At 26.9% G+C, this 13,006-nt stretch overlaps 1 protein-coding gene across 1 annotated transcript in view; it reads left to right on the forward strand.

The window, feature by feature from the left end:
- The window catches only part of LOC100198812 (probable ATP-dependent RNA helicase DDX20), a 41,389-nt gene that overhangs the window by 16,837 nt on the left and 11,546 nt on the right, over positions 1–13,006 (forward strand). The window contains exons 6-10 of the mRNA XM_065818367.1: positions 1,525–1,589; positions 1,677–1,750; positions 6,014–6,072; positions 10,627–10,709; positions 10,839–11,046. Of these exons, the coding sequence (XP_065674439.1) occupies positions 1,525–1,589; positions 1,677–1,750; positions 6,014–6,072; positions 10,627–10,709; positions 10,839–11,046 (489 nt within the window). The remainder of the gene's footprint in view (positions 1–1,524; positions 1,590–1,676; positions 1,751–6,013; positions 6,073–10,626; positions 10,710–10,838; positions 11,047–13,006) is intronic.

The following is a 13,006-nucleotide window of genomic DNA, read 5'->3' on the forward strand; positions in this document are numbered from 1 at the left end:
ATTGTGTTGTTGTTTTTTTGTAAGTAAGTATGCTAAGAATCAATGTGTTTTTTTTTCAGTAGTAATTAGTATTAACTTGTTTAATTTTTTTATATAATTTAATTAAACTTTTATAAAGTTCTTATATAAAAATAAGAAAATTTTAATTTAAAAAGATTTTTGTAAATCTTTACCCCCTCCCTATAATGCTTTACAATGCTTTTTAATTTTTAAATTTTATTGGTTAGTGATTGTTATTTTAAATACATTAAAAATAATCAGAAGTATATACAAGGTTCCTATAAGTCTTAGAAAGTTCTGGGATTTTGTAGTTGTTTTGTAAAATCCAGGAAAAGTACTAGAAATGTGCAACTCAATTTATAAGTGTTTGTTTCAGGTATCTTCAAACTTTTTCTTTATAAAATATTTTATTTTTAAAGAATAAGGTAGTTGTTAATTGTTTTCAATAAAAGTTTTTACTTGGTGGTTACTTTTGTTATTTACAATTATTATTATGCAATTATTATTCTAAAAATGTTAATAATGCTAATATGCAAGAAGCTGCATTAAAATCACATATGAAGTGTTAAAAGCACATAGAGAACAGACTTAGTCAGGAATGGCAAGTGATCTGTGCCATATATGCCTAAATTTACTGTCATGTGTTTTCAACCTCATACCCTTACATAATAATGTTTCACGCAACTTAAAATCATACATAAAAATCTTGTTTTTAAAACTGTTTCTTTCCTTTAGAAAAAAAACATCTAATAACTGTTTTTTTCCCAAAGGAAAGAAACAGTTATTAGATGCAAAAAAGCGAAAGCAGCTGCAATCGCAATTGTATTGAATCAAATTGAACCAGGTCCAATTACAATGGTACTGAATCAAATGTTGGGCTTCAATCACAATTGTAGATCAACATTGGAATCAGACTATTGAAAATTTTTATACATTTTTATTTATTCACTTTGCTGCAAAATATTTTTTAATGTTTTGACTGATTGATTCTTATTAATTCTTACAAAAACAAGACACAACTTTTGTTTAAAATTATCATTGTGAAAAAATCTTTGAAGACACAAATTTTGTTTAAAATTGTAGTTGTTTTTAAAAAAAGATCTTTGAAGTTTTGTTGAAAATTATTGTTGAAAATTTTAAAAATTAATTATAAAAAATAAAAACTTTAAAAAATACACACTTATATAATAAAAAATAATACATAAAATGTATCTAAATAAATTATGTATATTGTAAACAATCATTAGTAATAATTTCTTACTTAACTTAAAAGTTTCTACATATACAAAACAAGCACCTATTCTGAAATAATTAGGTTCCAGAAAAATGGAAAAAATGTTGACAATTTTAGGGCTAGAGGTTGTATCTGCAGTGACAAATGCTTTTAAAAACATTTTGTTAAACTTTTATTGAATTTTTTTATTGAATTTTAAAGTTTATGCAAAACATGTGATGTTACGGAAAATGTTTTTTTGTTTGTGTTAATATTATTAACATTTTTTATTTTTTTGTTGTTTTTTTTAGGTGTAAGACAAATGTTTACTACTGTGAAACATCACGCTCTTCCCAACCTTCTTTATAATGAAAAGGTAATTTTATAAAAATCATGATAATGTTATGCAGTTCATTTATTGATTTTGTTTTGCAGTTTTTTGATATATTTTATATTGATCTAGTGTGAAGCTTTATTAAATTGTATTGAAAATGTACCATTTCATCAATGTATGGTTTTTTCAAACTATCAATCCAGGTAATATCATTTCTGTAAACTTTGAATTTTTGAGCACAAAGCCAAGCCGATAACTAGGAATCCTCCCGAGTTTAATTTGATTTAAAAATTAAAAAACTTTGTATAATAATTTAATTAAGATTACATAAAGCTTTATTATTTTTAATAATAAATTACACAGTTTTTAACAATGTTGAGTCAATACTGCAGCATGCATATATAAATATTTTCCAGTGGTGTATCCCCCCTCCCCTTACCTCTCCCCCCTCCCCTCCTTCCCGGGGCCATTTCCCCTCCATAAAAAAAATTCTTAATAAGCTTGTGATTTTTTAATTTTTATTTAATTATTTTTTTTAAAACAGATAAGTGTTTAATGAGAGATTTTAAGTTTTGACAAAAATATTTTGTGTTTAAAGTTTATGACTATATATTGTTAATGATTCCCCATTTTGATAATTTATTTTGAAATTATGAAATAAAAATTTCATTTTATACTTTAAAATTTAGTTTTAAAATAAATTTAAAATCCCTTTGGACATCTGAAAATAGTATTTAAGTTTTTAATTTCAAAAAAAAAATTTCACTACACCCTAGTTTTAGTGTTGCAAAATATAGTGTGCTAGCAGCACGCATATTTTGCATTTATAAGTTATTATCTAGAATAGTTTTAATTGATTAGATCTTTTTGACCATAGTTGTAAATAATTTTTTTTAATGATTGCCAATGTTGTTCAGAATGCCAGTGCCATGTACTAAGTACCATGGAAAATTATTACCAATAGTTAGCTTTCACTGCTATGATTTGCTGTTAACAACATTGTATTGTAGTTATGGGAGTTAAAGTTATGTTTTAAGTATAAAAGAATTGTAGAATTTATCCATATTTTAATAGTTTGAAAAAAAAGTTTTATAGATTACAAATCTCATATTTGCTTGCAATGATACAGCGCATGTACAAGTTGTTGTTCTGTGGCAACATATAGTGCAGAGAGAATAGAGAAAATGAGACCTGTTATATATTTAGTCTAAAACAAAACAATTTTTTAATTTAGTCTATTTTATTATTGGTGTACAAAAACACTTTATATTTAAAAATACGCTGAGTGTGTTTTATATATGCAAATCCATATATAAAACACACTCAGCGTACCTGGAGTTGAAAGAGCGTTGTAACCACAATATAGTAGCCTCCTCAACTCTAATGGCCATTTTGGACTTAAGGAGCTAAATAACTAAAAAAAAAATTTATGTTTTATATATGAATATATATTTCTTAGTTTTTCCAAATTATTTTAAAATTAAGTTAATTTTCATAAAACTAAAATTAAAAACCAATGATAAATTAAAAAATGTATAAATTTTTAAAAAAGAGAAGGCCAGCAAAGATGATTTTATGGCAAAACCGTATTATAGTAAAATGATTGTTCTATACTTTAGCTTTTATGTTAAAACTGCATTAAAATGAAGTAAAAGTTGGAGATAATAAAATAGTGTATACAGGCTGTATTTACATAGTTATAATTTTAAAGCAAAACTGTATTTTTTTTTTCAATGTCTTTGCTTCCAACAAAGCTGCAAGTAACCGCTATTAGAGTTGGAAGTTACTGGAAGAGAAAAGACAAAGTTTATAGAGCAAGATAACAATTGATAGGCGATTTAAAAGATTACAAGTTATATGAATCAGAAAAGCAATATGATGAGAGCAAATTCCAAAGAACTGATGTTTGAGGAAAAAAACTAGATGAATAAGAGTTTTTGGAGCACTTGGGAATAGTCACAGAAAAGGATGACATTTAATTAAATGACGAGTAACACAAGAATGAATTTTAGTAGATGGCACAAGAGACGCTAGCTCTTTAGAACATTGCCCGTTATAATATCTGTAGAAAAGAGAAAGAGAAGCAACTTTGTGACGATGTGATAATGGTTGGAGGTTGGCTGCAAGAGCAGGTCCAACTATGTTTACAATGCGTTTTTGCACCTTATCTAAAAGAGAAAGAGCATCATTGAAAGATCAGCCCCAGACATGGCAACATTATTCCATACAAGGGCGGGTTTGAGATTTATAGAGATAAATAATAGAATCCAGAGTAAGAAAGTGGCAAGCACGATAAAAAGATGCAACCGTAGAAGATGGTAATTTTGAAATGGATTTGATATATGGTTTCCAAGAAAGATCAGAAGTAAGAGTTAATCCAAGAAGATGAAGGGTACATGACTTGTCCGTACATCATAATTCATCAATATAGAAAGATCTAAATTATTGTGGTAACGATTGGCTGAAAAAATTGGATTTTATCTGAATTAAAGTTCACCAGCAACTGTGAGCCCCATGCTGTAGCAGAAGTGAGATCCTTTTCAAGCTCAAATGCCCCCTCCAAGCAATCAGAGAGTGTTGGCTTCTTATCAAGACAAGAATAAATGTTAGTATCATCAGCGAATAATGTCACCTTAGATGTGAGAATATTTGGAAGATCAATAATGTAAATTAAAAAGAGTATAGGGCCAAGGGTAGAAGAAGAACCTTGGAACCTCCCAGAGGAACCTCTGAAATTACAGAATATGAAGAAATGTGATCAGAAAGTAAGTTATTAGGATCAAGATGAGAGATTAAGTGTTTGTTAATTAAAGATTCAAAAACCTTGCTTATGATAGGAAGAAGACTAATGGGACGGTAGTTAGACGAGTCAGATCGCTCTCCAAAATTTTTGAAAAATAGGATAACAGATGTCGCATGGCGGCATCTGTTATCCTATTTAAAACAATACTCTGAAAACACTTGATCGCTCTCCAAAATTTTTGAAAAATAGGATAACAGATGTCGCATGCCGGCATCTGTTATCCTATTTAAAACAATACTCTGAAAGCTCTTGTTAAATACGACAGCTCCGGAGAACACTTCTGCAAGACTACAACAGGTATGTTGTCCGGACCACAGGCTGTAGAAGCAGGAAATCACTCTAGATACTATCTAGATACAGAAATCACTCTAGATATTGTCAGAAATCACTCTAGATACTGAAATCACTCTAGATACAGAAATCACTCTAGATACTGTCTAGATACAGAAATCACTCTAGATACTGTCTAAACAGGAAATCACTCTAGATACAGAAGCTGGAGTAATACGAATGTCAAGCAATTGATCAAAAATCAAATTGTTTGTCAGCAATACCAGGTAGAATGGAACTGGCGGAATCAGGAGATGATATTGATGAAAAGTTCTTAGCTAACAATTCAGCTTTGTCTTTAGGTGAGGTGACAAAATCTGAAGCGTACAAGAGAGGTGGAATAACAGATTTGCCCTTATTGATACTGTTAAAGATTCTTTCATGACCTGAGAATAGCGGGCTTTGGTGTTAGACAAAACCTTTTTACAAAGGTTTCTAGCAATAGTAAACAGGCGTCTGTTTTCTGAAGAATTGTTATGCTTGTAGATATGGAAGTAATGGTTTTGATTGGAAATTGCAGGGCACAATGTGAGGTAAACCATTGAGAAGAGTAAGGCTTGACTTGAAATCGTCGAGAGGCAATAAAAAATTCCATGCCAGATGGAATCCAAGAAGTTATGTAAGAAACGCATTTATCAGCAGGAAGTTGAAAGATTTCTACCCAAGGACAGTCAAGAAGAAAATCATGGAAAGAGTCCCAGTCAGCTTTAAGGTAGTTGTAAGAGGTATGGTGATAGGGATATTTTGATAAATGAAAGAATGAGATAATAGTTTTAGAGAGATCAAATCGTGATCAGAAGCACCTAAGGGTGAATGTGGAGAATTCATTGAGTCAAGAAGATCCAGCATTCGAATTTTAAACTGGAAACAATGTCTTATAAATACATCTGCGCCAGCCTAATAAATGAAGAACGGGTGCGGGGCTGGTCAACAGGTAGAATCTGTTCACCCCTTAGATAATATAAAGAAGTAGAAGTTAGAGATGATTATAATTTATACAAGTTTATATAATCTTTAGATGTATTTATACAAGTTTATATAATCTTTAAATGTATTTATACAACTATATATAATCTTTAGATTATATATAGTTAGGGATAATAAAGAATTTATTTCTTGTTTGTTATTTTTTGATGTTATTAAACTGTTTCAGTGGGGTAAGTTGATTGGGGTAAGATAATAAGTTAGTCACCATGACAAATAAATTCTTTTAAATTCCGAATAAATAAATAAGATAAGATCAGTTAAATATTTATAAAAATAAACATTTAATATTTAATTTTTTTTTTAATTCATAATATCCTATCATTGTTCTGTTGTGTTATTTTTTTAGATCTTCTCATCTTTGTACTTTATTGAACAAAAAAGGTTGGCCCTGTACATTCATTGCAGGCATGTGGTATTTTTTTATGCCTTTTTTGTCATTGTTTTTGTTGTTTTTTTCACTGATATTAAAATATCTAATATATATATATATATCTATATATATATATATATATATATATATATATATATATATATATATATATCGTCAGGATCATTTCACAATTGTCTTGAAATGTATTTTTTTTAAAAATATTTAAAAAAACTGAAAAAATAATTTTTCATTTTTTTTAAAATTCTTAAATTGGTTTCATAAAAAATTGATTTATTTTGTGAAATGATCTTGATAATTTATGCAATTATTTTTATTTATTTTTTACAAATGCTCTGAATGATTTATGTTTAAATTATTTGTAAAAAAAAAAATTTGATCAATTAAAAAAAAATTTCATCAAACTAAACCTTGTAATGAATGTTTTATCAGTTTTGAAAATTACTATTAAAATTTTTTTCTTTCTTTAACATGCAACACAAGGCTTTGCGAGATGTGCAAAGTTTTTTAACATGAAAATGAACTTCAGCATGTAATGTTTATTCATTCTCATTGAATAATGTAATCAAACAGGAATTTTTTTATAAAGTTCTTATATTTTTTCACAAGACAAAAAATCTTGTATTGTGATTTTAAAATAACTATGTAATTTTTGTTATGGAAGAGTTAATAAGTTTGTATCTAAAAATAAAGTTAAAAAAGAAAAAAATATTACTAAAAATACTAATGCAAATTGGATAATAATTCAAAAGTTAGAATTTAAAAATTCTTAATTTTCATACTGATTAAAAATCTTTTTTTTAGTTTAATTTACTTTTTTTTTAAAGTTTCACTTGCTGTGTTTTCAGATATTAGTGATATTTAAAATTTTGTCAGGAAATTAGAGAATTTTTTTTTTTATTTTATTCTAATTCTAGTTTTTCCCTCATTTATATTAGGAATGTTTCTATATCATTACAATTTCAAGCTGCCTCTACATTTACACTTAAAAATCGCAAAATATACCTTGTAAGACAAATCTTCAAACTTTTTTTTTCTATAAATTCTTTTTCTTTATCTGGTTTTTAAATTTGAGGAGTTGTTACTGTCATTAAACAATGTAAGTGCATTTAGTTTGCTTCATTACAAATTTTTTTATTTATCATCTTGATAATCCATATAATAAAATATATTTACACTGTAAAAAATTTGTCTTTCCATCATTTACATACAATATAAATGTGGATTTTTATAATTGTCCAGCTGGTTGTATTACTTGGGGAGATTTTCATCTTCTCCATTCTAAAGATGAACAATTTTAGTTTAGTTGACTAATAAAGATGAACTAAAAAATGATTGAGAAAACTGTGACTACTAACTTTACTTTAACTAAATTTTAACTAATTAAAATAAGTTAAAATAATTTTAACTAATTAAAATTAATTATAAGACAGTTCAATATGCTAAATATAAAATGTTATATTTTACAGAACAGCAGCAACCAATGGTAGGAGAGGGTGGGAAGCAGAATTTGATTCCATAAATGAATTGAAAAAAACTTGAAGATTATCTGAACAATGATAGATTAATAGCTCAATTAAAACCATTACCCTTTTCTCATTCATGTTTAAAATTAATTATTATATTTAAATAAACACATTGTGCACTCAATTTTTTACCCAAATTTAACACAAAACATTCATTTATACAGAGTTATAATCCAATCAAAGTTTGAGAAACATTTTCATTTTCTATTTTAAACTAAAAAAAAGAGAGTTGTGAGAGTTGTTAACCACCATAAAATAAAATATGCAGCCTCCTCAACTGCAGTGGCTGTATTTTTTTATTTCAGCCTCGGGGAGGTAAATAACAAAAAATTTCAAATCAAGTTGAGCCATACTTTGTCTGTATATACTAGGGTGCATACAATGCCCTCTATTTTCAAAAACAGATCTGCCCCTATTCTTAATCTTTTTATTCATTCTCACAAGCAACTCTGTTAAATTTTTCCAAATTTTAATTGGGTTTAGGGAGGTTACTTTAAATATGAACTTTGCAACCTGACCCTAAATGCGGGAAAAAAGAAGCAAAGTTGTATATAAATTTTTAAAGTTATTTTATTAAAAAAATAATTATTTTGAATTTTACTATAGAAAACTAAATTTTTCAACTAAAAATGTGAGAGGTTTTTACACAATTTTTTTTTTTTTTTTTAGTATTGTTTATAAAATTATGATTATTTTTAAAAAAAAAATTTTCATTTCACTTTTTTTGAGAACTAACATAACACTTTTTTTCCAGCATATAGGGTCAGGTTGCAAAGTTAAAACTTGTAATGCCCCTCCCCCAAACCCTACTAAATTTTGGTAAAATTTAACATAATTGCTTTGTATACCAATAAAAAATTTTAAGAATAGGGACAGGTCTTTTTTTAAAAGCAGGGGGCATTGTATGCACCCTAGTAAGTATTTTACAATTTCTTTAAGAACTAGAATACGTTGTTCTGTACTTGAGTACTAAACTAAAATTTGTATTGCTAATGTCAGCCACCTGGCATGATTATCTGGACCAACTTTATAATTAGCATATATTGAATTTACAGCACCTAAATTAGGTAGACATTTTTTCATTTTGACACTAGTAATCAATAAGAGTAAATATTTGAATTTAAACTGCATATAAATTTTTATGTTCATTTGTTAAAATTGTGCTTTCCTGAACTTATACCACTCCCATATTCCATCGATAACATTTGATCAGAACTTAGGTCATTGATTATTCCATGTTCTGGAATAACTAAACAAAAGAATTTCAAATTTGGAAATCGCTTATTACATTGTTATAATGGTCTTGTGCTTCAGCTTTTCTAATTAATAAGAAAATGTTGTTGAAGTTCTTGTACTGCCATCTAACTGTTCTATATGAAGTGCTGCTATGAAGTGCTACTCATTGCTATTAGGTTCACAACCAATTTTATGAGTTGTTCTGCCAAGTTTTTGTTCATGGCTGGCACTAAGCCCACTTTTATACCCAGAGTTGTCATTTGAATTGTCAAAAACAATTTACACATAGACTGTTGTAAATTGTTTTTGACAATAAAACAGTTTTGTCAGTTTTAGTAATGGTTCCATGACCTTTTAGCAGTCTTTTACCAAAAGCTGCTGCAGCTTCACTTGATATCTCATCTAAAACAATTTTGTATTAAAAAAATTTGAATTTAGAAAATTCGGAATCTGTATTATTAAGATATATAGAAACCACATAATTGTTAAAATCATAAAATAGCAATTACATTTTAACCATTGGAAATTAAATCATAGCTGTCATGTTTGGAATTTGTAAAATTATTAGATTGTAGTAGTGATTTATATTTAGTCCAAGTAATCAAAGCAAAGCAGTTTCTACAAAAATATGCCATAATAGTTTAGTTAGTTTAAATTAAAAAGTTTTGAAATTTTTTTAGTTCTACACCTGAAAATGACATTAAATCTGAACAAGTTCAAATTACTCCAACAGATACTGATATTTGACTCAAGTTTTGATTTTCTCATCAATGATACTCTTATCACATGCTTACCATTTTGCGTCACAGTCTATGTGGCTTATTTTGAACTTTTGGCATCAAATTGTTGATGACAAAAATTAACTGGCTAAATTATAAATCACCAAACAAAAAGTGCCATAGTCTTTTTAAATTTAATCAATAGTCTCTGTTTCTACCAATTTGTTCATGAACCAAATCATGCAAATAATACTGTAAAAAATTGTATTTTTAAATGTTTCTCTGTTTATTCTTGATTCTGTTGAGTGTCCTTTCATCAACCAACAACCATAACACAGTCAGTTTCTCTGTGATTATGAATGATTTCAAACAATTGGAAAAAAAATCTTAATTTTTTTAAGACTTCAGTTATAGATTATTAAAAGCATTTAACACATAACTGTATAGAGCTAATAATAAATTCAAAGAAGCCATACTTACTAATCAAATGAGATTTGAGCTTAAGATAGTTAAAGAAAAAAATATTAGCAAGTTTTTTAATTGTTTATGTTATTTAAACTATATAACTTTTTGATTGTAATATATAATTATACTATATACTTACAAAATTATAATAAAATTGTAATATAATTATAACTATATAATAATATTAACTATATAATTTTTTTTATTATATAATACTTATATTATTTAAACTCTAAAAATAGATAAAAACAATAATAAAAGTTAACCATTAAATAACCAAGAGGTTGCTAGCGTGCTTAATAATCACTTAGTATTTTTACGATGATAACAATTGTTGAACACTTATTAATAGTTTAGTATATTGTTAAGATATTTAAACCGTAAATTTTTCACCAGAAACAGTGTATAAATCTTAAATTAAAATTAAATCAAGCATGCAACAGCAACCCTGCATCACATGGTCTATCATCTTTAAACTATATTTATGATGTTATCATACATATTTTTGTGTTAATGGTTATTGGTTTCTGATTTCCATTTTCCAAAAATATGATTATTTTCTGTGTTTATAATGAACTCATTAGGTTTTTTAAACAGAAATGTAAAAGTAATTGATGCATTTTAGGAAGCCAACTGCAACCAATTAGATTAAAAGCTATTTCTGAACTAAAAAGTTACAACTGCAGGATCCTAGTAACTACAGACTTGGTAAATTTGTATTTATAAAATTAGTTATTGATTGTTGTTATCATTATTTTTATTACTATTATTGTTGCACAATACTTCAATAAATTTTTAATTAAATCATTTTTATATCTTTTGATAATTAATATTTAGAGTGCACGTGGAATTGATTGTGATAAAGTTAATTTGGTTGTTAATCTTGATATGCCATGGGACACTGAAACTTATCTTCATCGTGTTGGGCGTGCTGGACGCTTTGGTACTTATGGGCTTGCTATATCCATTGTGTCTGGTGCAGATGAAATAAAAAAGTTAATTGAAGTTAGTGAGAACATCAATTGTGATATTGTTCAACTGCCAGGTATAATTTGATTATTATTTATGTTTATATAAAAATAAGTTAATTTAATTAATTAATTTTTTTGAATTTAAAAATTCAAAAAAATACAGAAAATAATAATAATTATATTACCAGTTCTAAAAAGTTTGGAAGAAAATACTTATATTAATACTGCTTTGTTACTATAAGATAATAAAATGTGAAAGCTAATTTTCAGGGGGGAAAAAAAATAATAATATTTTTATTTTGTAATAGTTCACAACCTATCACACCCTTGTGGAAATAATTCTTAAGAAAAAAAACGTAAACCAGAAATAAATTACATTTTTGAAACCACCTTAACTTGTTCTGTTATGACCTAAATTTTGAAAATATTCTGTCTGTAACCAAAAAAATTAAAGGGGTTAAACAAGCTGGTCCAGAATTTTTAGTGTTTAAGATAGATAACTTCCAGAAATGGGGCTTTCATAAAATTTTGTAATAATCATACTAATGCAAAATAAGAATTTTTCAGAAAAAATTGCAGAGATCATGGAGCCTGGAAATAATATCAGACCTGAAATTTGGGTCCTTTTGTCCCATGTATGGTTTCAATTTTATTTTTGAGTTTGTTATTCCCCAATTAATTTTAATTCAAAAGCGTTTTAAGGGCATTATGTTAGAGGCGTGTTCTTAGAGTTTTAATATGATTGTGTCCGATCACTTGGACACAAAATAAAAAGAAAATTTTAGTTTTTTTGTTGAGGTTTTTAGTGATATTTAATATAACAAGTTAATAGTAACTGTTTCATATTTTACAAACTCACTTTTCACAATAAATTATTTATATAGTTGTACAAGAGTTGTATATAAGTCTAATGAAAATATTTTGAATAATTTTTGGATATCCTGTAACGAATTTCCCATAGCTGAGTAAAATTCAGAGGCTTGTTTGCTCCTTTGTGGATAATTACTTAAAGGAATTTTTTTTTAATTCTTGTGTATGTTTTACCAAAGCATGTTTATAAAATGTTAGATGTTTTACTTTTACAAACTACTGTTTTAATTTGTATCACGTCAATTTAAATGAACCTCAAAATCATTCTTTACTGCTAAAATATTTGAAATTGGTTATTTAAAAACCACTTTTAGTTTTAACTAGTTTTGATTTTTATGCATTATTGTAATTTGTGTTTTGTTACGTGTTGCGTTTGTAATATCGCTAGTTGCGCTTTGAAAGTTTAAATATTAATAATTATTTCACCTTTGAAATGCTGTATTCAAGGCTAAGTTACAGTCAAAGTTGGAGTAAAGTTTGTTTAATTTGCTTTGAAAAAAGAAAAATTTAAGTAAAATGCAAGAAGGAAGTGTAGTTTTATTGAGAATTAATATATATAATAAATAATTTCATTGACAATATTTACTTAAATGATAACTATTTTCCAAATGGAATAACTCTGAAACATGAACCTTGACAAACAAGGCTGCTGTGCAGAGAAAAAAGTTGAGTGCGGTACTACCAGGGGCGTGGTGGGGATTGAACTCAGAACTTCTCGCTTATGAGGCAAGCGCTCTACCACTACACCACTACTGCATTAAGTTCCATATTTTTAACAAATAGAGTTATATCCATAAAAAGTTGTATTTAAAAATAAGTTAATTTTTTTTACACTTTTTAATAAGTTTATTTACACTTTTATAAATAAAATATTATTTTATTTATAAAAGTGTAAATAAACTTATATTTTTATAATTTTTTTTTACGCTTTTTAATTAATTTTTTATAAGTTAGTTTTTTTTTATGCACTTGTAGAAAATTTGCAAGAATCTTGCATAAATATCTAAATAATAATCAATTTTATTAATTTAAACAGTATTAAATATTTTTGTGCTTTCAATATGAAGTTGGCCAATATTTATTTTGGAATAGAAAATGCAGCCTCAACTTATCCTTGCCTTTGGTGTATAGCTAGCAAAGATGATTTTCAAAGTTTAGAATTAC

This window comes from Hydra vulgaris, chromosome 14 (genome assembly GCF_038396675.1).
Source record: "Hydra vulgaris chromosome 14, alternate assembly HydraT2T_AEP".
NCBI classification, from domain to species: Eukaryota; Metazoa; Cnidaria; class Hydrozoa; order Anthoathecata; family Hydridae; genus Hydra; species Hydra vulgaris.